At 37.7% G+C, this 25,888-nt stretch overlaps 1 protein-coding gene across 2 annotated transcripts in view; it reads left to right on the top strand.

Moving 5' to 3' along the window:
* LOC109302866 (cadherin-7) overlaps window positions 1-25,049 on the top strand; it is a 152,019-nt gene extending 126,970 nt beyond the window's left edge. Inside the window, exons 8-13 of one of the 2 annotated variants that reach the window (XM_019524782.1) lie at window positions 3,463-3,599; window positions 6,117-6,238; window positions 9,604-9,721; window positions 13,021-13,272; window positions 21,917-22,007; window positions 23,390-25,049. In XM_019524782.1, coding sequence (XP_019380327.1) covers window positions 3,463-3,599; window positions 6,117-6,238; window positions 9,604-9,721; window positions 13,021-13,272; window positions 21,917-22,007; window positions 23,390-23,639 — 970 coding nt within the window. In that variant the 3' untranslated portion in view covers window positions 23,640-25,049. Of the gene's footprint in view, window positions 1-3,462; window positions 3,600-6,116; window positions 6,239-9,603; window positions 9,722-13,020; window positions 13,273-21,916; window positions 22,918-23,389 lie in introns of those variants that run through there. The other variant, XM_019524773.1, reaches the window with a different exon arrangement.
* Window positions 25,050-25,888: the final 839 nt, after the last annotated feature.

Here is a 25,888-nt window from a genome sequence, read left to right as displayed (position 1 = left end):
GGGGCTGGAAAAGGCTCAACAGGATGATAAAGATAAATATTATGATTTTTCTAAATGGAGAGGAAAGGATAGCTGAAGTACATTGGCTTTGCAGATTATGCTGGTCCCACTAGGGACAAATATCTTCAGTCACCACAGGGAAAGATGTGACCATATGTCCCTCCTGCAGGGAAGGGAATGAAAAATCTGTCTCAGGCTTCCCCTTTCTCCGTGGGTGTATGTGTTAAAAATCTGCCATTCTACCATAATATAGTGCTTAGGCTCCAAGTATAAGAAGCCACATATAGAATGGTGAATTTTCTGCTCAGGTTTCTAATGAGGAGACCGAGTCAGAGGCTAAACATTGTCACAAAAGTTAAAATATAAGTAGGTAACGTTCTAAGGCAAGGTGTTAATAGTAGATATGGAGAATATAAAGGAAAGATTTATGGAGTATCTCAGAAATACTGAGTACACAGAGATCCATTGCAAGAGGGCATTATTTTTCAACTGAAAGTTATTATCAAGTATTATTACTGTTATAATTATTCACAAATGGAAGGAAACTGCATAGAGATAGTTCTAATTAAGTACTTCACCTTTTTAGGTTATATCTAATTTTTAATTTCATTTATTACAATTTTTTTTTAGTGTCTCATAGTTCCACAATTTATAATGCAGCAACCTTAAGTTATAAAATACATGCATCTCACTTAAACAGGCAATGTACACGCTTTCTCTCTATTTCAATATATATTAACAACAGGTTCAAAATAGCTGCTCCCTGTCATTATAAACAGCTATTAGATGGATAGGTTGGCATGCATTTACTTGTGAAATTTGTCTTCACCGAATTCCCTTTTTGCCATGGCACTGTGTTCTGGCACTGATGTTAGCATCTGGCATGTGAAAACTAGTTTTAACAGAACTGCATGGGGTAGCGTTAGTTCCAATTTTATGCACACATTCAGTCCAGAACATTGTCCTGTTCCCTGAATAAAGGTAAGGGCCAGGTTCTTGGCACTATGGTTACTTTTGCACCCCAGCATCACAAAGCAGCCTTAAAAACTAGTTAATTGGCACTTTGCTGATCTCCATTATTGAGGGACATTAAAAAATTATAGAGGAACCAGACTGGGTAATTGGAGGAAATACCAAAGATGTGTCTAACCCCTTGCAGTCCCTCCTGCCATAATCATTGTGAAGGCTACTGGCAGGTAATGCAATTTAAAGCCATCCTGAATTTTTTCTATTATGCATCAGAGACCAAACTCATCTGGGATTAGGAGTGCATTAAAAAGGCATACCTAGCTTTTCTAGATTTACTTAGGGAATTTAGAGTTTAACACTGTGGGTACATCCAGATGAGCGTACACATGCAATTTTCAGTGCCTCAGAAATGTTTGAGGTGCTGCAAACTGCATATGACACACATTCACCTATTTGCCGCACTGCTAATTTGTAGCATGGTGGCAAAATTTGATACCAGGAGATTCCGGTGTCAAAAAAAGCTGCCCCCACGCAAAAAAAATGGCATGGCGCACATGGCAGCAACAGAGCCTGGCTCTGCCAGAACTGCCAGAAACAGAGCCTGGCTGTTCAGAGCTGTACTCTGCCTGCTGACCATGCTCTGAGTGGCCAGATTGGCACTGGTGCCCAGGGAGGCCCCCAGAATCCCAGGTAAGGCTGCTAGGGCCAGCCCAGGTGCTAATCCCAGCCTCCCCTACCCAATCCAGCCAATTTGTTGCACTCTGGAGTACATATGCATGGGCATGCCTTGGGACAAAAAGCAGCAGCGCATGAATATGCGCTGCTGCTTTTTGTGCCATGGGAAACGTGCACCCCTGCACGTACACACTCCTCTGGACGTGCCCTATGTGTTCAAATAAGAAAAACTGGATAACATTGGTATTGATTAAATATCTGAATTGTTGAAATTCAGGAAATGTTGCACTTATAAGCCTAGACATTTCTAAAACCTCAAACTCAACAAAAATAGAGGATGTGGCAAGGAAATAAATGGCTCTCTCTCAAGGAACTGAAACTTATTGAGGTTGAGTACTAAACACACTAAAGGGTAGGCAACCAGTTAATCTGTATAAGTAAAAGTGGCAGAATCTGGCATATTATTTAATCATTTGTCAAGAAAGTATCATTAGTAAATCCAGAGATACCTAAATACCTTTCCTTTCTTCTCAATAAATCCATGGATCTTCCTTCTTATTGTTTTCTATTCTAATAAACAGATTCCTTCATTGTAAAGGCAGTTTGGAGATAACAGCTATGGGCCAATGATGTGAGCCTGTGTTTATCTAATGACAGGAAAGCACTGGGAGCTGACAGTGGTGATATGTAATCCTCTGACCTATTCTAAATTTCTTCCACCATCTCCTGTAGCATAGGGTAATACAGGGGCCATTTCTCTAGCAATAGCAAGTTCTGTGCCAGGTCTGCTGGGAACTGCATGAAGTAGATTCAGCCATATGGCAAGCTTCCAACTTTGTTTCACACTGGGTTGGGTGCAGAACCATACTACTCCATGAATAAATGGATAGGTGCCTTAAGGCAAAAAGTGAGGAGAGGAAAGGAAAGGGAAATACATGTAATTTTACTTAAGAGGGCAGTATGAAATTCAGGAACAAAACCAGCTACTGTCAACACAGTTTATTTGATAGTTTTAAGAAGCTAAATGGGCAAGGTTCTTTGCGTGAATCTGATATCTTTTATTAGACCAACTTAAATAGTTGGAAAATAATTATTAAGCAAGCTTTTGGGTTCAAAAACCCTTCATCAGGCTAAGGAAGTTTCAGCAGTTGGTGTGTGCTCTTCCTGGATGGAATGGAAAGTAAAGAAGCCAGAGGCTGGTCTGGTATGCATACAAGACAGGTAGTTGGTGAAAATGTAGATTGAGGAGTCAATGGATGAGAGACAGGCTGGGAGGGGAGGGGAGGGAAGAGAGAGAAAAGGGGGATGAATAGTGGAGAGATACCTAGAGAGTCAGATGTCAGGTAGGTTATAATGTGTCATAAATCCAATGTCTATATTTAGTCCATGATTTTTAGTATCCAGGAGGTTGATGAAGATGAGTTCATAGGCTCGTCTCTGGGAAGTGTTTTGTAAGTTTCCTTTGAGGATCAGGACTGAGAGATTGGAGAGAGACTGGTTTTCTTGTGAGAAATGTGCCCCCACAGGTAATTGGGTATTCTTGTCTTTGATAGATTTCCGGTGTGCATTCATTCTGGTGCACAGTTGTTGTTTGGTCTCACCTATGTATTTTCCATCAGGGCATTTGGTGCATCAGAGGCTAAACATGCATTTTCTTCTCTGGACACCTTAGAGAAACTTGACTAATAAAAAAAAGAAAAGAAAATCCCCAAAGGAGGGAACAACCAAAGTTCTTTCTCTCTAATGAGAAATCAATTAAATGTTTTTAAAAACTGTAATTGAACATAAATCAAAAGTTTTCCTTCATCTTTCACCTAGGTACTCAATAGATCGAAACACTGACCTGGAGAGATATTTCAATATCGATGCCAACAATGGAGTCATTACAACTGCCAAGTCTTTGGATAGAGAAACTAATGCTGTTCATAACATCACTGTCTTGGCTATGGAGAGTCGTAAGTTACAATTTAAAGTTGTATAAACAATAAGAGCATAAAGCATCAGATTTAAGTATAAGAACTGGTCATCTGCATTGACAATTAATTGACTGGCCTTCCTAGAGATTATTAAGTGAGGATTTGTTATAAATAAAGCATATATGTAACAGGACTAACTCTTTCTTTGGCTTGTGTCTTGTGTAGTTATGTAAGCTTATGAAAAGTCAGTATAAAAGGTGTGAAAAGCATTACATTTGGAAGGAGAGCCAAATTAAGGAGTTTAGTGTTGAAAAATGGTATGGGGCTATGGAGGGCATGACACAGCCTTGGGTGGTATCATGACACTATTGACAGATAGCAACTACTGGTTGTTTCTGGAAGTTTTAAAAAGTTAGGAGAGGGGAATATCTTCCTGGTTCACTCCCCTAACATTTGAGTACTGTTTTGTAGCATACTTAAATATTCACTTTTTACAGATACAGGTGACTGTGTAAGATACAAAACACTGAAGAATCAGGCTTCCTGAGTTCATGTACTGGTTAACTGTTTGAAAATGTCATTTAAATGTTGCAAAAGTAAAGCATTTTCTACAGCAGCTACATTTTTTGAGGGTGATACATTTCTGCTATTGCATTCTGAATATAGATGTGACAGTAAAGAATCTCCCAATTCAACTGTCACTCCTTATTGCTACTATGCTGATTTATGGCAATAATCTTTTCTCAGTTCTTTGATTTGCTATTTTAAGAAATTGTTGCATACTGGTTTCAGTGATATTCATTTTATGTTCAACCTGAAAGATAACATTTGTGACTTAATATCCCTATAAATTTATCTTTTACTCTCAGGGCCAGATTTTTGGCCCAGCAGGCAAAAAAAAACCAACCCCAAAACACACTACAATGAAACCAATGATTGCACCAGAGAGGGAAGGAAAAGGGACTATCTGACGCAAAAGTGCCTTGTAAAAGCCTCAAGATGTTTGAAATTATGGGCGGGGCCATGTTGGTCCCTGGCTCATCAAAGACTGGGACGATTGCTTACATTTACCTTATCACCTGTGAATGAAAAGTCTGCACCTTGGAATCTACTTTTATTTTACATTATAATTAATTAAAATTATTATTACTCTCACTTCTCAGAACCTGAAAACCTAGGTAACAACAGAAAGCAAAAATTCCCTTGAAAAACATACAGAAATATCCAGTTCTATGCCATTGTTTTATCTACTCAGCTTCATCACAAGTATCATTATAACTTGTAACATTCTGTAGCAAATAATGTAATCTCACTCATGCTTGAGCCAGCCTAAAAACTGATATTTATATCAAAATAGCTGTATTACATATTGTAGGCCTGTCTGCTTAGGCCACCAAATTTCAGCTATAAAGGATTTAATACTGATCTTGAACCCTAATCTCATTGCAGGCAAGTATTTTATCCCCTCGGCAGGTTTATGGTAACTCTGTAATGCCCCTTTCTCAGCAGATTAACAATTTCTCTCATTTAACACCTGTAAAAAGATCTAAACTGTACAAAACTGCTTCACCAGTGAATATGCTAAAGCGGGTGAGGATAGTCAGCATTGCAACAATCCAGGATTGCTACAGTTTGGGGATGTAATTCAGGTTTGAGAGGAATCGCATCATGTTTATATGAGAGGATCCTAATTTTTTTGGTATGTCTTAACTACAAGAGTATTACACCTTGCACATCTTTGCTCTAGTGGGTTCCACTGTACCTTTGAGATTCATTAGGTCAGTGATTCTTAACCACAGCACCCTGAGGGACTGCTTACCATACCCTGGGGTACTCTTTCTTTTAAAGGTGCCTCACGGTGCCTTGGCATTGTTTTGTATGCAAACATATATACATACTTCACATGATAAACCCAGAGATTTCAAATAGGAATTCATAGTGCTGAACACAGTCTCACCTGCTGTAATTTTTCTGAGTTCTTTGCAACAGAAAAATTGCTCTATTATTTTTCAGTAGTCCAAAAATGAAGGAAAACTAAGAGCTGACATTTTTAGGGGTCTCTTGAGTATGACGAGGAGTGCCTTGAGTCTACAAGAGGTTGCAAACCACTGAATTAGGTAGACAGATGCTTTATTCTTGGGGTCTGTCATGGTTCCCTAGGAGTCTGAACAGCATCATTTCCTGAGGAGAATTAATTGAATAAACTTATATTTTACCCATTCTTACCATAATCTATCCTAGGTGAATAGTCTTTCACTGTTCTGATGTGAATCCATGGGCAGCAGCATTATATCACTCATTCTCATCCCTTCAGCTATGTTTTGCTGCTATGGTACTACAACTTTGGCCTAAATAAAGCAAATCTGTCAGTGAATTTATAGCAGAATTCTCATTGTTTTGATCAGGGTCAGAAATTTAGCCTGGATTTATTTCTCATTGTGTTTCTACTGTAATTGGTTTTGATTACTATGTGCAAAGGGAAAATGCAAATAACAAAGCGCATTGACCAAAAAAAATGACCTGTAATGAACTCTGCTTGTTTGTTTTTCTGAACAGAGAATCCAGCACAGATTGGAAGAGGTTATGTGGCTATCACTATCCTTGACATTAATGACAATGCTCCTGAGTTTGCCATGGAGTATGAGACCACTGTCTGTGAAAACGCTCAACCTGGCCAGGTGCTGATTGGTATTTCTAGCATTTATTCATATCAGCTTTGCAGTAATTTCTTTTAAAAGCTTGACAACTTTAAGATAGAATATAATCATCTCATTGCAGAAAAAAGTGATACTATGATGTGCAGAAACAAATATTCAACAAAAAAACTAAGATCTCCAGCATACTCGTTGCAAAAAGTGGAAGTACAAATTAGAGATGAAAAGTAACATAAAATTACTAATGGCTATAGGTTTCTTTACATAGGCAAATTAAACATTATGTCATGAATGCCTGGATTTGGTACAAGTGATAGGCAAGCATAATTATCAGTTATTTCACTGGGATTAGAATATTCCATACTTCCTGGAATTAAAAATCCTTTATTATCCCTAAAACTAATAACTGGCTGCTGTGTCTTCAGTTGGGTTAAGAAAAAAATGGGTTTGGATCACTTTATCTCATGTAAATTATTCCTGTAAAAGAAATGATGTGGCTTTGCCCTCACAAGGCCTACTTTTTGGAGGTCCTGACTACCTTTGTTTCTATTGACTTCAGCATTTTTCTTCAGTGGGCACGTCTACATAAGACACTACGTCACCTTAGTAATGAGCTACGGTGATGTAGCTTGTCAGTACAGCGATGTAGCATCCATAGGCACAAACTGTAACACCAATGCTACATCACTGTGGTGATGCACTACATCACTGTAGCTCATCGTTACGGTGACATAGAATTTAAAAATAACCATGCACCGCTGGGACTGTGTATTACTGCTGGGTACTGTACCAAATGTGAGTCAGGGGCACATGTAGATGCACCTAGTTTCTCTGAAAATGTGTCATACAAAATTATCTTCCTGTTACTTCATAAAAGAACATAAAGCATCCCTTAACTCCTTGCACTTTCCCACCAGGGAACTGCTGGAGTTTTCACCCATGACATTCACAGATCTGATGCATTCCCATGGCACTACTAGACTCCTACCTGGACTGTTTCCACCTCAGTGCTTGCTCCCAAGTCTCACCCTTTTCTCTCTTCTATGGCAGAAATTACTGATCTACTTCTTCAAACAGCAGGGTTTAAAACAGCAACAGATAGCGTGATGAACATGATTAACAGCTTGTGCTGAAAGGCAACTAAGAAACTGAATAACAGGGCCATTGAACACAATCAGAATAGAGTTGGATTGGATAAAATGCTTAATGTTGTCCCTGCTTTAACCATTGTCGTTGGTCTTTAGATACATATAGCCATTACACTTACAAATTATAAATAAGAAATCAATTAGCTTATTCTATTTGGTATAGTTTAGAATAATATTTCAGAATTTTTTTTCAGAAACAAAAATATTTTTAAAGTTTTAAAAAATGATATTAATATCAGATTAATATGCAGTGGGCATATCTACACATTCATTAATGCACTTTAGGTAATGCACACTTAAGCTAGTACTTATGGGTGCCTATACATGTGTAGCAAGGCTGCTCTGATGCTCTGGAATTCCATGTGATTAATGAAGTATGCTAGAGTGTTGTAATTACTGCACTCCAGAAGCTTCCTGTGTTTCATGTACCAGCCCCCGCCACCATTTTTAAATGCCCCCACTGCCATTTTTAAATGCCCCCCCACCATTTTTTTATGTTAGGATGCTGATATATGAGACATGATAGCACTTTAATTAGAGCAGTTCTTACAGCCACCCTAAAGCGCCATCCCTTCCCACCCCCAAGACAAAGCACATATCATTGTGAAGTACCATTTTTCCAGTACAATTGTGAGGTACTAGAAAAATCCCAATTAGCTTAATTTAATGTGCATTAGCTAAACAATATTTTTTTGTGACAAACAAAGCTCTTGGTTAGAGGCATTATCTTTTATTAAACCAATCAAATAAGTGGCAAACCATTTTTTGTTCTTTGCAAGGTTTCAGGTCCAAACACCCTTTGTCAGGCTGAGGACAATTCAAAGATGGTAATAGTTTTCCCAGGTAGAAAAGAAACTTTATTTTGCACAGGGGAGATATAGGGTAGAAGTTTTTTTATCCAGGGTTCTTCAGAGTCTTTTTTTGAGACTGTTGCTCTGTAATATGCAGATTATGCAGGCTCTTCCCTGGAGGTTTCTGATGTCAGGCAGGGAGGGGAAAATTTATTCTTTTTTGGTTAGCAGTGAAGTTTACATTTCCAAATGGCTAAATACAATATCTTCCATGTTTCGGGGATATATATTGTAGCCATGTTGGTCTAAAAATAGAGACAAACAAAGCTCTTGGGTTAGAGGTGATATCTTTTATTAGACTAACTAAACAATAGCAAAAAAAATGTCTTTCTTTGCAAGCTTTCAGATCCAAACACCCTTAAACTACATGTGTAGATGCACCCAGTTCTGCATTGAATCTAAGTGAACTAAAAAGTGTTCTTTGTGTTTGCATTTGCAGTTTGTAGATGAAGTGTGACATCAGTTGCACCCACAAATAACTAGTGTATCTGCACATGCTATTAAGGTGACAGAATAAACTCCAGCACAGTTTGCACTGGAGTCAGCTGCTCCTGGGCACAGTGTCTACATGTGTGCCCAACACCACAGCAGTTTGAGCCAGGGTAGAGTAGCCCCAGGCTGGCAGGGATCCGGGGGGTCAGCCCCAAGCTCTGTGTGGTAGTGTCAGGCAGTGGCGGGGATGGCGGGGGTACGAGGATGCTAAAGTGTGGGGCTAGGCAGCAAGCCGTCATCCCTTCCCCCCAGCCCCTGTACTTTAGCACCCTTGTGCCCCAGCATCCCCCTGTCACTGTCAATAGATGCATTTCAGTGCATGTAATTACTCTGTGGTAGTACTTCCCTGACAGTACTATACAGTGGTGGAATTAATTAATTTTCTGCTCATAATATCAGCACATGTGTAGACTGTTATGCTTTACTGCAGAACTAATTAATCAACTCTGCAGTAAAGTGCAAATTTAGATATACCCAGTGAGTACCACACTACACCAACAGTTATTTTCATCCACAAGATATTCTCTTTCCAATAATGTTTTGCTTGTATTCCTAGTCTTGATGCATAGTGAAATACCAGATCTCAAATCTGTCATTGGTTCTCTTGTTAAGAATTGAAAATTTGACATAGAGAAATGACTTGAACGAGTGCATTTTGGCATTGGGGAAGATATGAGGATATTGCATGTTTTTAATGATCTCTGAAGTTACTTAAATTTTCAAATAGGAAAACAAGAGTGAGGAGCATGTGAGTGAAGTGATCAAAACCACCTGACAAATGCATTTTATCACATGACCTTACACGTACTGTATACAGACTATGTAATTAAATATACTTGTATGATTCATATTATCAAATATAAATCTACATATAATTTTAAATTTACATTGTTTTCAGGTTATCCAGAAAATCAGTGCTATTGATAAAGATGACCCACCCAACGGCCACCAGTTCTACTTCAGTTTGACAGCAGAGGCAGCAAATAACCATAATTTTACACTGCAAGATAACAAAGGTAGGAATACAGATGTAGTAGGGAAGCCTAAGAGATAACATTCACTGTCTGGCACCTTATTTTTTGAGATGGGTAATCCTGATTATCATCTAGGGGAACGTCCCTTGCAGTAAGGCCATTACTTAAAGAGCAATCAGCCCCCAGAGTAATTTTTATCTATAGATTATCTGTCAAGAGAAAGAAACTGTTGTTTAACTCATTTAAAGCCTTGAGCTAAACAGACTTCAAATCTTATTTTTTCCAAGTAATTCTTTTTCCTTTTTTTCTGTATTTATAGGTCTTTTTCCAAATTAGATTTTACCTTGGGGCAGAGGCTGAAAAATGTCCTGAGCTTCATGTTTTATTAATATAACTTAGGGCATTGAGAAATGAGCCTTAAAACACATGGCAAACAAGCTTTCCTTTGGAAAAACAAATCTTTTCAATGAGTATGTAAGCTACAGAAGAATGTTTTTGAAGGGAGAAGCTCAGTACTCGTGTTTTAGGCTATGCACAATATTTACATGTGTGGCATGAGGCTGTAAAGATCTGTACAGAGTTCTATACAGAAAACTTCCATTGGCATCACATTTCCATCAGTGAAAAATTCCAAGAGCACACTCCTAATCAGGGTACTCAGTAGTTGCTGCATCTGGTAGGGCACTGGAATCTGATGAGTCTACTTAGTTAAAGGCTAAAGTAAATAAAATAAGACTCCTCCTCACTCCTGTATTACTGTACAGAGCTACTGCTCTATAGTAGTAGCCAGAGTAAAAAAAAAAAAAAAGGTAGCTCTTTTTAGTAAAAAATGTTAATTAAACATATGTTGAGATAAAAAGGTCCTACTTGATAGGTCATTTTTCTGAACTGGATCCACACTGTGATCTACGCTTCATCCTGAACAAGAAAAAAATGAAATAGCAGGAAATTAAGTATCTTTTCTTTCTGGCTGACTAGTCAGAAAATCTGTGCTACTGATAAAGCTGTTTTATCCAGCTGTCTCCAATTTACTATCTCAAGTTGCAAGCAATTAGTGGCATGTTTAAGTTTCCTCATACAAGCAGTACCATAAAAGTCAAATAAATATGATTTGGTAGCTCAAAGGTATAGACAAGTAATAGTAAGTATAGACCTTTGAGATTAGATTCTGGGATTTGGGGCCCCTGGTACAAAATGCTGTTGAAACATGTAGTCAAAAACAAGTTAAAAAGGTGGTCAAGATGAAGACATCACCTTCAGCAGTGACAAAATCAGCAGAGAAGAAAGTCAGATTATTGTATCACCTAACTTCTTACATGTTGGATGTCTGTGCTTAGAAATAAATTCTTGTATTTTCTAATGTGTCCATGCACAAATATGCATAAACCACACCGAAGCCTAGTTTATACAGAGCCAAGACAGCACTGAGCTGAGACCCTTCACATGATCCAAATGTGCAAGCTCCTAAACCAGACCTAGAATAATTGATTTAACAGAGCACTGTGCACTCATCCCTCAGCTCTTGAGCAGCACTGTATTAAAGTGGTCATGTTGCTTTTTGTTTGGGATCTATCATGCGTGGAGAGCCTGCTTTTGTGCTGCAGAAGTGCACAGTGCCTCAGCATGGCTTTGCCTTATACTAAATAGGGATACGTTAAGGATGTGAGGGCCAGCCATTTTGATAGGCATGACCCAAATTACTCCACCCCCCACATATGCTATTCCCTTACCTGATCTGCTGCTTGGCTTTCTGTTCCCTGCCTTATGCTTCCTGCTTAAGATGACGCTTTGCTTTTTGATCCCTGTGCTATCTGCCACTGTGGTGCATGTTGCCTTCTCAGTCTGCTGTATGCCACACTCATGCCACAGGTTGGACACCACTGCCTTAGAGACATAAGTTTCTACTTGTCAGTGTTTTACTTCTGCATTGAGCATGTTCACTTTTGGGCATGGCTGTTTTGAGATTTAGACTTAGGGCAGAGTTCAGCAGAGCACTGAAGCACATATTTTACCACATTAGTGGTCTTGTTAAGTTCAAAAGAAGAGATAAGCATGAGCATAAGTATCTCCAAGACTGAGCCAAATGATGCAGTTTTATTTTTAGAGTCTTCATTTTGCTTTTTTTTTTAACATTAGGGATTAAACAGTGGTGATCTGTTCTCAACTACTTGAACTTTAAAATCAGAACAAAAAGTTGCAAAGGAAAATTGATTCAACTATCCATCATTTTATTTTATTATATTTAAAAACATTTATTTTAACAAAAATACTGTAAAATTGTTGTGTGCGCTGAATAGGAAAACTGCTACCCAACCCTTTCCTGTATCCAACTGGGAAGCAAAATCATTATTTGAACTACTATACTAAACACTTCTAAGCAGTTGTGACAGCTATATTTATTTGACATGCTTATTAAAGCTTGCAAAACTTGTCTTCAGTTGCTTGTGAGCTGCTAATTATATCTTAGCTATACTTCTATTTTATCATTATTGGAAGCTATTGAACTTCTTAATTTTATTAGATGCAATTATACACCTTGAAGAAGTGACTTGTTCCACTGCCATGTGTCTGTAGACCAACAGGGACACACTTTCACTGAGGACACTTAACACAAATCCAAACAAATTGTCATTTCCAGTCCTGCTTTAAATGTATATATACTGCATATACTTGTATATGTATTCATACATATTGCACATTCATTGCATGTGTAAATTCCTATACAGCGCAGATAAGTAAGTCTCTGTGCATGCAGGTGAAAATTAGACGTGCCTGTACCTGACATGCACTAATGCTTGCATGCAAACAGATGTGCTTGTGATAGCAAAGCATATTTTGATAGTTATGCCTAGTGAGCCAGCTGTCTAGGTACATTTTCAGGGGGTCATTCAATGAGCCCTTCCAGCTGCAAGATTGTGTAGATCTGTGCACATTCCCAAAGCATGGAACTAAAACTTGAAAATGAGAATTGAATAGTTAAATCAAAGCAGATACTTTAAGTAATCAGCAAAACATAACCTCTTATTTCTACTTTACCATACCCTCATCATGAATTTTGTGTCAAGAAGGTGGTGCTGTAATTGTGATTAAAAGTTTAAAGGCACCTACACTTGCAAAATAAACTTCGCTGGTAAATGGAGATCTTCATGCTTTTAGTATGAGAATGCACATGGACTTGTTTGTGTGTGTGGGAGCTCTAGGAGACATCACATTGCTGCCAATCATCCAGGAATCAGAAGCAAATGAAATAATACAAAACTGAAAGTAAAGAAAAAGCACCCCAAAATGATTACTCGTTTAGAAATATGTAGATCTCATACTTGTCTTTCTCCTTTCTCTAGACAACACTGCAACAGTGCTAACCAGGAGAAATGGATTCCGGAGACAGGAACAGTCTGTTTTCTACTTGCCAATATTCATTGTGGACAGTGGCTCTCCTTCGCTTAGTAGCACTAATACCCTCACCATTAGAGTGTGTGACTGTGATGCAGATGGCATAGCTCAGACTTGCAATGCAGAGGCATACATCTTACCTGCAGGACTTAGCACTGGAGCACTTATAGCCATACTTGCCTGTGTTCTGACATTGCTCGGTATGTCCCACATTGTTTTTCTATTTTTCCTTTCAATGTACAATAGAAAAAAAAAATCCTTGCCTCAAGCTTTTATTCTTATCCCCAGATTTCCTGAGACAAGAAAAGCTAATATTCCAGCAAGAGAGGCATTTTCTATCATGAACCACACAAAGCCATTTGTTTTGGCTTTTCAAGCTTAGATAAATTATATCAAAGTTAAGCTGCCTCCAATGTTATATATAAAATAATGCTAGAAGGAATAAGATCACTTACATCTACTATAATAGTTCTAGATAGACAATTCAGGTGAAAAAAGCTGAGCTTATGGACGTTTCTCTCTTGTTTAATATAACACAGCTGGCCATTTTCAGATTACTTATTGCATATATAATAAGCACAAGAGATATAAGTCATCTATTGATATATTTATTACTATTTATTTGTTTGCAAATATTTATTGATTTGCAAAGAAAAAAAACACGTATAGAAAATGCTGCTGATGTAGTTTCCTGATGAAAACCAGCAGATTTAATTTAAGAATATTGTCTGCACAAGGTCCTTTTGTTACTACCGCACCTGTTATAACAGTAGGATTTTAAATCCTGTGGTAAAAACTGAAGCCAGACCAGAAGGAAAACTGATGTAAAAATAATAAACAATGTATCAGCAACAAAGCTGGCTCAGTATTTCTCACATTAGTTTGCATACTGAAGTGAAATTGATTAAATAATGATCCCAGGTTGTAGGGAAAGCAAGAGCACTAAGGATTTTTTTGTCTTCGTTCACTGTGTGTCAGAGTTCACACTTCTTCTTGGCCACAGTTCAGCATAAGAGCATGCAGTTAAGAACCTTGTTGGACTGAGGCCTATCAGTGTCATCCCCGAAAGAATGGGAAGATTGAAAAGTTCATAGTTAGATATAGCTGCTCAGGTAGCTATATACAGAGAAATCTCAGATGGTTTCAACCAATAGTGTCGGACTGAATGTACCTGCACTGCAAGTGAAGGATAAATTAGATCCCTTCTCATGACTGGTAAGTGCCTAAGTGCAGTCCTTTACCCGGGAAAACTCTCCTTCCTTACATCAACCTGTATGGTACACAGGGGCAAGCTCTACTTTCCTAGAACATACATATGGCATCTCTGAGGCATAACACATCCTGTTTCTCTGCTCTGACATCTATACTGATTCAAAGTTGAAAGGCAGAAGCTTCTTAAGTCACTGTTTAAGATAAGAATTATTACAACTGTAGAGACATGGTTGATTTCTATATGAGAATCATATGCAGGTTGTATTTTCTCTCTTCTGGTGTTTTAAGATTGTGAGAGAAAGGCACAAAATGATTTCAAATTTGTTCTTAACACATTTTGCAGTGAAGACATTTCTTTAAGACTTACATACACAGCATAATAGGATGTAGATAGAATAGAGCTGTTTGAAAAAAAATCATCACTGCCCTAATCATCATCCAGCTGAAAGAAAATTCATGAACACAATCTCTGTGTTAGTTCTGCTTCAGTATTGCAACTCCCAGTGCCTGTTATTGGGATTACTGGCTAAATGACTCATACAGGAAGGCATAAGAAATCAAATTCTTATCTAATATAAATCATAATTAATTAACTGTGTTAATGTCACTACATTAGTTTGTAGCTTTAGATCAGGCTCAAGGTCCATAACTGAAATATAAATTATCCACTACCGGAAATCCATTTCACTCAAAACAAAATTCTACCACATCTGTCATATTAAGTAATGATCCCAGGTTGTAAAGAAAGCAAGAGCACTAAGGATTTTTTTGTCTTCGTTAAAGGACCAGTTACAGACATTACAAGTTTACCTATCTAAGTGATTGGAGACTGGTTTAATCCCATAATAGAACAGAAGTTTGGTGCACATAGACTGATCTAAAAATAGTGGGACCTGGTCTAAGCTAGACCTGGATCAACGTGCACTGAAACTTAATTGATTTAGGTTAGACTGGTACATCAAACTTCAGTACCAGTTCTCCTATCAGCTCACGTTAGGTCACTGTCTGCTGGCATCCCAGGCTCCTTTGCAGCTCCCTGATAACCCTCCCTCGCAGAGAAGTGTGCTAGCACTTGCCCTATGCTTGGCTGCTCCAGCTGAATGCCCAGTGGGCTTCACCCCTGAGTTATCATAAAGCTGAGTCAGCACAGCCCCTTTCTAGCACAGACCTTTTTTCACAGCCAGCCCCACTTCCTGCCTCTGGGCAGCTGTCAGCCCCAGGCAGGCAGTGAGAGTGGGGAAGGGAAGCACCTGTTTTTCCATTCATGAGCCCTGGTACCTGAGCACCCATGTCCCCAACCCGTCATGAACACCCCGTGATGTACACACAGATCTTACATGGAGCCCAAGACAACTTCCATGCTTAGATGCAGCCCCATGGAGCTGGATCGGGTTCCTGGGCATGGATGAGCATGCCTCCTGCCACTGCTGTATCATCTGCCAGTCACAGGCATCTATAGGCAGGCAGTGGGATGAGGTGTGGTCACTCAGACCTTGACAGCCAAGTCAGGTTCCATGGGGCTGCACCCAAGCACAGGGGTTCTTCTAGGCTCTGTGTCAGCTCTGTGTGTACAGCATGGACTGCTTTAGAGTGTGGGGGCATGGCCCAGGGACACAGGTGTCCAGTTGCTGAGGCTCATGCATGGGAAAGCAGATGCCTCCTTTTCCCACTTTCGCTGCCTGCCTGTGGCAGACAGATGCCTATGGCTGATAGAAGTTGTAACAGGGGGTTGGGGGCATGATCGCCGTACCTGGCAGCCAGTCAGGGGTGGCCTGGGTACTCAGCTGCACTAGGCAGTCTCCAGCAGCCCAGGGAGCCCACAGGGCCTGCTGGGTGGTATACAGAAATGCCCCCCACCTGCTGGTCTCAGCCAGTGCAGGCAGCCTTCCGCGCTCCCATCAAAGGGAAAACATGATTTGTTCAGTAGCAACCTAACCTATGCCGCTTACAGAAAAGCATGCAACTTAGATCAATTCCACCTTGGACTTTTTAAATGTCAGTACCTATCCAAGGAGAAAGTAGTGTGTTATAGTTTAAAAACTGAGTCCATATTCTTGTGCACTTTTCCTAACAAAGGAAACTGTATTTCTCAGAACAACCTCATCTATTTAGTATAGTTGATATGGAATGCAGCAGATAACTCAAGTAAACAGAGTGTTTCTTCTAATCACTTCTAGACCATGCACAGTTATTTTGTTTTAGAGTTCATTGGCAGAGAGCAGAGGAATAGATCACAGAACGTAACATCTAAATAATTTATTGTGCAGAACATGATGGACTTGACTTCTGGTTACTCAACTGTTGATCTAAGCTATCAAAAGATTTGACAGTCACTATACATTATGAGTTTTTAAATTCACCTGTCCGAATGTCTCTTGCTTGTCTAATTGGACATTTGTATGTGTTGTTGCTGCTTTCTGCCTGAAAAGCCCTTATGCTTAAATACAAATGTGTAATATAAATCTGCCAGTTCAGTTTAGACAGGCACCTGAAAATGTAGTCCTGTGTCTTGAAAGCCAGTTATATGCTTAAAGTAGAAAGCTTTCCCTATGTAGTTTAAATAGGTATTTTGATACTCTCCCTTCCAAGTTTTAACCAGGTCTTTCATTTTAAGTTCAATTCAATGCGACTAAAGATGGGGCATACTTGTCTATTCTCACAAGTATCTCATATCCACGTGAATATTTTGACTAGAAATACTGATCTGAGTAAAGGACTGGGTCTCTGTAGTATTATATTATAAATGTCCATATGATCACATTTAACAAGACCCCTGTATTTTAAATATTCTTAAGTAAAATAGAAATAAATTTAACTGAAGTTTTAGCAAAGATTTCCCCCCTAGTTTGACTCATGGTGATTAACATCTAAATTCTATTCCACAAGAAATTCCTAGTGCTATATAGATTATTTAGAAAAGACTCACAGTTATGGACTCTGCAGTGGGGCTCTTTTTTTTTAAATAAACTAAAATACACTTGTAATTTATTCCATAAAAAGCACATGAAAAGCACCACACTGGGTGTCATGTACTTTATACTGTACATAACTTTTTAAAACAAAATAAGTAAGGAATTCTTTATTTCATCTGAAATTGTCAGATAATTTCATTCAATGTAATTTATTTTTCAGTTAACATGTCATAGACATGATGATTGTTTTTATAATAAATATTTAGCATAATAGTAACTATATTTACATTACACATATTACATGAAAGCAGGCAAAAAAAGTATGTATATCTTTGGATGCCTATAGTTTATTTCCTAAGCTCAGAGGCTTTTGTTGTATTGAAATAAGGTTGAGCTTGAATGACTAGATGACCTCTGGAGGTCCCTTCCAGCCCTACTTTTCTCTGACATGTCCTTCCTGACTTTTAACTTCTATTCTTTTGATTATTAATCACAATCAGTCTGTTATAAGTATTACATTGTAGTAATGTATAGTGTACTAACACATTGATTAACCCCCCCCCCAGCCGTTTTTAACAGACCTTTTATTTTCCTATTGAAGAGCAAAAGGTTTTATTATTGTTACTACTGGACGGCTCTAATGAGATTGTGCCCTCATTGTACAACTATTTTACAAACAGTAAGTGAAGTCCCTGCCCTAACCTGTTTGCCTTACAAATACATGAATACCAGGTTTGAAACCAAGGAATGGAGATATTATGGCCCACATGCTAAGAGTGATGAGTATGGGTAGCTCAGTTTTTAGAGACCCAAATTAAGATATTTCAAGTGTGATTATTTTCAGATGGTACTGATGCTAACATGTCCTTTGAAAGCCAGGTCCTGTTAGGATCATTCAAGCTGAGCATTCAAAGTCTGGAGTCATTTTGGACAATTAAAGAAAAAAAAAATCTCATTTTTACATGAAGAGCTGGGAACAGCACCCAGATTTCATAGTCTCAGTCTGCCTTAATCATAAAATATCATTTGATTGCAATAGCTATGATAGACTCTGAATAAATGGGCTACTGGTGTACATCTTGGATGGTTGAAGCCTTTAGATTTGTGACTTTTAAGGCACCTGAGGCATAGACCAATCACCTATTAATTTGCAACCTGTTCTTACTTATATTAGATAGCATGTTTAGGAGAGTAATGTATAGCAGTGATAATTTGTGGGTTTTAGCTGCATGAGTTTTTTTATATGCTATTTGTAGCACCCCCCTCAAGGTTTTTAAGGGTTATTATGACATCTTTACAATGATGCAGAACTTAAAAGTTAGTTTGTCTTAGAACAACATGGACTTTTAAGCATAACAGTCAGAGATGCAAATGATTTAATCTGTGCTTGTACTGGATGATATTCTATGAAGGTAAAAGAAAACTTCCCAACTAAAGCACATTATAAAATGGATTACGATGTCATAAAAAAAACATTAAAAAGACTGTAGTTGAAGCTGGTCTACTCTACACACAATTTTGCTACTTTAACTATGTCAGTTTAGCAACTGATAGAGATAAATTTCCAAACTCCTATTATGGTTGCAGGCTTTTAAATGTACCTAAACAAATAGGCTGCTGTTAAACACTTTTATATCTGTATATAACTAATGCTTCTTTTGGGGCATTATACTGATTTAACTAAATCAATTTTTTTAGTAATTTCTACTGATTTTTGTAAATCAGCACAATATACACATCTGTTGTTCTGGTTATTCATTGTAAGGTTTTTTTTTAATAATTAATTTTGACTATTAAATACAATTAACATGATCTTGCCATTTATGTTCTTGTCCGTATGGTAGATAGTATAAATAGTATAGCAAACGGGTCTAATGTACCTTTTATTTCCACTACAAAATCCATAAAATTATTTTCTTTACACATTCAGCCAAGCAACTAATAATTGCTTTGATACCTCCTTCTGTTATTAGCATGGTAAAGGAAAAAAAGGCATAATGGGGAAAAGACTACATTTAAAGCCAGTAGTTCTGGGATTAGAAATTTAGTTTGGGCTTGTAATCATCTCCAAAGTTCCTTCATTGCAGCTAAAACATTGTTCATTTAGAAGTTAAAAATTATTGTTCAGAGCTGTTGGAGTAGTTAGAAATTAATAATCTCATAAAGCCATCTAAATGCTAAAGTGTTTAACCTTTAGAAAGACTTCATATTTTTCTTGGCTTGAAGCAAGAGTGGGATATACAAGGCATACCACATAAAACATTTATTGTATCTTGATTTTTATTGTATGTCCAGGCAGACCTATCTACTAATGTTTCATATTTTTCACTTATTAGCAGGTATTTAACTCTCAAAACGAAGTCTGCTAAGCATGACAGCAGTGTGAAAACACATTTACACTTGAGTAAAGGAAATGATTAGCTGTTTGGTACATGGCAATAAAAAATATGACAGTGACGTTAAAAAATGCTAAAAAGAAGATGAACAAACTACATGTTTCTGTCAACAGTGATCTTAAATTGAATCATGTATTTATCACTGACAGCAACATAATTTGTCTTACATTTAAAATATAATTTTTAATAAGGAAATCTATTAAGAATGAAATGCAGCTGTTGTCTCTAGGATTTTAATTGTTCTTGGTTACTGTTCTGAAATTTTTAACACAACCTATCTTATTTGAATATAAAGGCCTGATATTAAATCAAAAGCCTTTTTAAAGGTTAACATCTTTATTTTTGAGGTGGTTAAGTATCCCAAACTAATACTTCCACACTGCAACATATAAGTCAACTACTTCACCAGCGAGCAGAGAGGGGTGGGGTGTGGAGCAGGGAGAAGCCAGGCAGACTGTGCCTGCAGTCTCTGCCAGAGCTCCAGCCAGGAAGCAGAAGGGAGGGGCCGTCCCTGCTGTGGAGCAGAGAACCCCACCCAGCCCAGAGAGCATGCTGGGGGAGTCTAGTTTATCTTAAACCAGCAAGGGGTCTGGGACTGACATTGAATAAACTGGTTTAACCCAAATCAGTTAAATTTGATACTACATTCAACCAGGTTTATGTCAAACCAGTTTCAGTCATTTTCAAACTGAACATGGCACTGAACATCTGTTCTGTTACAGGTTTAGACTAGTTTTTGATCAATTAAAATGGTTTATGTATAATGTCTGTCCCTAGCCTTAAACTATGGTCAGTGATGACTTTATAGACTGATGTCTTCATAGAAAATACCTCCCTGAAAAGACTCACATATGAAAATAAGCCAACATTATTCAGAGCACTAATATCACTCATTAGGAATGAACCTGCCTTGAAAAGAGGGCTGGACTAGATGACCTTGCGAGGTCCCTTCCAACCTTTTTTTCCTACCATCCTAGGAGAATGCTGTGTTTATCCTCCCATGATGGTAGAAGGGGAGGTGTATTTGGGTACTTGAGTGTCCTGGGCAGCAGCCACACAAGGGGCAGCATCAGTCTCTGTGCTGTTGGTGACCTGGCCAGCAGCACTACTGGTATTTTGTTCCCCCCCAGTACAACCAAGACTTAGCACCTGGGCTGGTGCCCTGTACACCCCTTCTTTACAGTGAGTAAATGTGGTGAGTGCTATGGGAAAATAATGTAACCCAGAAAACATGCTGTCATACAATCAAGAAGCTAAAATTAAGAGACTAAAATTAAAGTGCAGTGCAAATAGTTAAATGTGCAAGAGCAGGTTTACCTTTGAATATACTGTGATATTTACAACCTGGCATGCATTCTTTGCTGAGAGCATATGTACTTCCCATTAATCCAGTGAAAGTTGTTCAGACACTTCAATGTTGAATTAAATAATCATTTTGAGGCTGGGGGAAAGGGATGCCTCATACTGTTGTGGCCGCGATATAGATGATTAAAATTCATGAAAGCACCTCCATAATTTGTTTATGAATAATACTTTTTTTCTACCAATATGCTAACTGAACCTTGAGTGAATTTCCTCCTTGTTCTTTGGTTAAGTTTCTACAAATTAATATTTGCTTTAAGGCTGAAGGGAGAAACCTTAAATGTCAGAATTTTTTTAATCATTACCTTCCTTAGCACTGGTTTAACCAATAAACTCCAGCCTTCACTATTCTCATCACACATAATTTACAGACACCAAGTACCATACTTTGCACATTAAAGCAAAGTGCAGCCTAAAATAGAGATGCTTTTAAACCATGAACTAAGACAATCTTATGTTAGACACTACTTAACAACTCAGAGTTCCCCAATCAAGGAACAGGTATTTCATCAGAAAACCTATGGCCGTATGTTTTAATTCAGTCACTTTCCAAGCTAGGGCTGTTAAACACTATGCAGTCGCTTTTTGAATGTGCTTTTACTGCTTGAGCAATTAAGGGTTCAGGAAAAGGTCCTTTTTTATTTCATGACTGTGGGATTTTAATATTCAGCCAGAAATGGCCCTTAAATTTATGTTTAGCCAATAGTGTAGGATATAGAATTAAAGATGAAGACATTAATTCAGAATGGCTTTGGAAATAGATTCTTTAATGTCTGGAAGCCCTTGGTTTAGAAGGCATTTTAGGGCCTGATAGTGATTTGAAATCTAACTGAATGAATTGCCTGTTGTTTGCTAGGTAAGGAAAGGATGCTTATGATTTAAATGCCACCACTGGGAAGGATCTGAGTGGAGGATAAGTTCAAACATCAGCATTGCTAACATTTTCTTCTTTTGTGTTCTAGTGCTTGTCTTGCTGATTGTTACCATGCGACGACGGAAAAAAGAGCCACTCATTTTTGATGAGGAGAGAGATATCAGAGAAAACATAGTCAGGTATGATGATGAAGGTGGTGGAGAAGAAGACACAGAGGCATTTGACATGGCTGCCCTGAGAAATCTTAACATCATCCGAGACACCAAGACCAGAAGGGATGTAACTCCTGAGATTCAGTTCTTGAGCAGACCAACTTTTAAAAGTATCCCAGATAATGTCATTTTTAGAGAATTTATTTGGGAAAGACTAAAAGAGGCTGATGTGGATCCCTGTGCTCCACCATATGATTCCTTGCAGACATATGCATTTGAGGGAAACGGCTCAGTGGCCGAGTCCCTCAGCTCTTTAGATTCCATCAGTTCAAACTCTGATCAGAATTACGATTACCTCAGTGACTGGGGGCCTCGTTTTAAACGGCTTGCAGATATGTATGGGACTGGACCAGAGAGCTTGTACTCATAGCCCTGGAGACTTTCTATGAAAAATGCACTGAAGAAAACAAAAACAACAAACAAAACCCAAGAACTGAAACATCTGAACTAAGGAAAGTTGTAAATATTTCTCCATTTTTAACCTTTTAGGTTTTTCTGCCTTGGTGAAGCATATCTTCATTAGACTTGTCCTAGGGACTGCACTGACCACACAGATTCTGAATATTTGGTGGCATTTTTGATAAAATGAGATGCTCAGCCATGTTTGAACAGATAGCAACATACATATACCCACAGAGGCAACTAACTTCTAAGAATAAGTGGTGCACTGTGACCTCAATGAGCCAATGATACCCTGTAGATGCCTTCACAGTACTGTTATGTTGAGAATGCAGTCTCTAATAAGAGATAAGGGAAAGAGGAAGCAAATAAATGCAATATGCCGTTCCTAACAGTGTTATAGTACACTGTATTTTACTAATACACAAGTGTTTGGCAAATTTTATTTACAGTGTTGCATGCAGCTTGCTGGATCAAATTGAAAAAAAACCCAAAACAAAACAAACAAACAAAAACCCCATAACCAGCAAAATTAGTTAATTGGTACTGGTTAATGGAGCTATTTAACTAGAACTCTCTGTGAATATTTGGCAATCCATTCAAAATGAAAAAAAAGATAAATTCATGCTAAAAAACCTGTCACATTTATCATCACCATGTCAACATAAATTATAAACTACATAAAACAAGAAAGATGGATATGGAAGAGATTCTTAAAGCTGAAAATAGCTTTGTGCTGCCTGTGTAGGTACAGAAAAAAGTTGCTGTCTATTTGTTGCTTTTTATTATCTCTTCTGATTTGTACAGGAGAATTTATCTTTTCCCCCCCCTTTATTTGACATATAGTGTTATATTTATTTTGGAGCTCCTGCCTCCACTAAATTCAGGTCCATTTTACTGCCTCATGGCATTAGGCTCGTGAGAACATGCTGATTTTTCTCCAGTCTCAGATACATGAAGGAAATGAAGCATGGAAATGGAGAAATTACAGTAAAGCAATCGAGCCCACCGTTCATCTCGCAGAAAGGAGCACAGCTACAAGGACACCGTCATTCTTCTGAGCCATTACAAAGTCTGAGACATATGAATAAAGTATTTGTACATCACATTTTTGAAAGAACACTACAGAGGGGTTGGGAGTGTCTTTATGCAAGATTTAATTTTCAAGGTGACATGTCCTATATGCTCCGGAGACTTTAAAGACCCTGCTTTTCCCCCTTCTCTTTTGCTGCTGATGAATCACAGTAAAAGGCTATTTTAAATTTCTTTCATATGCTAAGTAATGTAATATTATTAACTCCAGAATCCATCTTTAGATCCTGATGCACACAAGTATTTTCTCCAAAGGAGTTCACTTCACAATACAAAATTTCTACACTGGTTCAGGCGTGCCAAAATAGGACAATTGCTGTCAGTTAAAATACTGTATGATTTTGAAGTAGGATTTCTTAGAATAAGACAACTTTTTATGATTCTGACAATATTTATATGTCATCTTTCATGATTTATTATTAGATAATAAGGCAAGTAAAAACTGTTTTCTTTTAGTATTCTTTCAGATTTTTTTTTTAAGAGAATTTGTAGGTGACTTCCTAGATAAGAATCTGATCCTGCAAACTTTTCAGTGTGGTTTAATTTTCTGTGACTTGATGTTAGTAGGGCAATTCACAGGAATGCACAATTGTTTGCAGGACTGGGCATGTGTCTGCAGATCGTAGGCACTCCGTAGGGGATGCTGCTTACTCTGAAAGTGCTTCTTTCTGAAAAGGGGATCCTTGTATAATTTCTAACATATGGATTATACAAGGATGGGGGTAAATATCCTTTAAGGCTTTGTAAGTCTTGCAACCCAGCATTATCAATTACCTATGTGAAAGTGGCCTTCAGTTTCATCCAAAAAATGTAATAATTTGCAACACAGTTCTTTAATTTGGGTTATATTTTGGTAGACAGTCATTATTTCATGATTTAGTAGATTTTCTTCTAATTGTATTAAATATATAAATATATATATATAAATATATATATATATATATATGACCAATTTTGTAATGGAACTGAAAGATATTGCCCATGACTTTTAGTCATATATGTAAGATTTTCAATAAAAAAGTGGGAAAAAAGGATCAAGTGTATGTAGTTCAATAAAAGCCAGAAGTGCAGCAGCAGTTAAGTAGGTACTAAGTCAGCAAAGTGCTGAAAGAACAGTTTTATAATAATCTTGTGTTGTTTGCAGGAAGATAACATAATTCATGCATTTGGATTATGATGGCAAAAGTGCTGATTTTAGCACATATCACTCAAAGGTGATTTCAATTTAAGTAAACATCACAACTGCCTTGCTTTTCCCATTTTATATTTTAAAACAATTATACCCTTCTCTTATGAAATATATGTTGGCTTTGCTCTTGTTTGCTGTACGATAGATATTTATTCCATTTTTTTGCATGTATCCATTTTCTACTACACATTTGAAGGTGATTCAGAAACTCGACTATTATTGGCTTTTTGGCTGGGTATAAAATTGGTAAAAAGGAGGGAAGGAGGGAGGGAAATCCCTCATTTTTTATGAGAGATGTTTGTTATACATGATAAATATAATGCAAAATTTAAAAAAAAGACTTCTCAAGGCTACATTATGATTTGTTGATTCACAATTTACCTATTAGATTAAAATAGTTTATTTTAGAGTTATTTTATTCTGGTATTCTAGCTTTATTCAAGATTAGGCTTCTGACTAAATAGTGTAAAACATCATTGCTTTTTTTCAATGCCAGAAAGACAAGGAACAATATGCAATGAATTATTTTTAAATGATTTTACCTCACAAGTTTTGCCCCTGCTTCTGACATACTTGACTCTTTTTTTATGAATTCAAGTAACCATTGGGCAAAACAACATTAAAACTGCCTATTATCTTTTGAAAAAGGGCACTTTGGGTATGTCTACACATACCGATTTAAGGGGTTTTAGCCATTTTTAAGGCACATTAAGGGTATGGGTCTACAAGTGCATGCTCTTAATGCACTTTAAAATGGTGATTTTAGGCTATTTGCACCTAAATTTTATACCTGCTAAAGCAAGTATCAAATTTTGGCATGAATAGCTAAAGCACATTAATGCTGTGTATGTCGACTGACTTGAGACTAACCTTAGTCCCAAGTTGGCCTGCACAGCGTGTTAATGCGCCTTAGCATGTACATGTGTAGACTTGCACCTAAATCGCCTTAATGTCTATTAGGCAAATGTGTATTAAGTTTAGGCGCATGTCAAAGCATGTGTAGACATGGCCTTTGTACCCTAAAGCTTGTCTAACATTTCCTCAACTATACAGTTGGTCCTTTACAACCATGCCAAAAATAAATAACTAAACAAAAAAAACATACCTTTGGTTCTTGTATATCTCCTGAACCTTCATGGTTACAAGACTCTAATCCTGTGACAGCTGT

Source organism: Gavialis gangeticus, unplaced genomic scaffold (assembly GCF_001723915.1).
Source record: "Gavialis gangeticus isolate Ggan-Ray unplaced genomic scaffold, GavGan_comp1, whole genome shotgun sequence".
Lineage (NCBI taxonomy): Eukaryota > Metazoa > Chordata > Crocodylia > Gavialidae > Gavialis > Gavialis gangeticus.
Note: the sequence above shows the minus strand (reverse complement) of the source record. Positions and strands in the feature narration are given on the sequence as shown.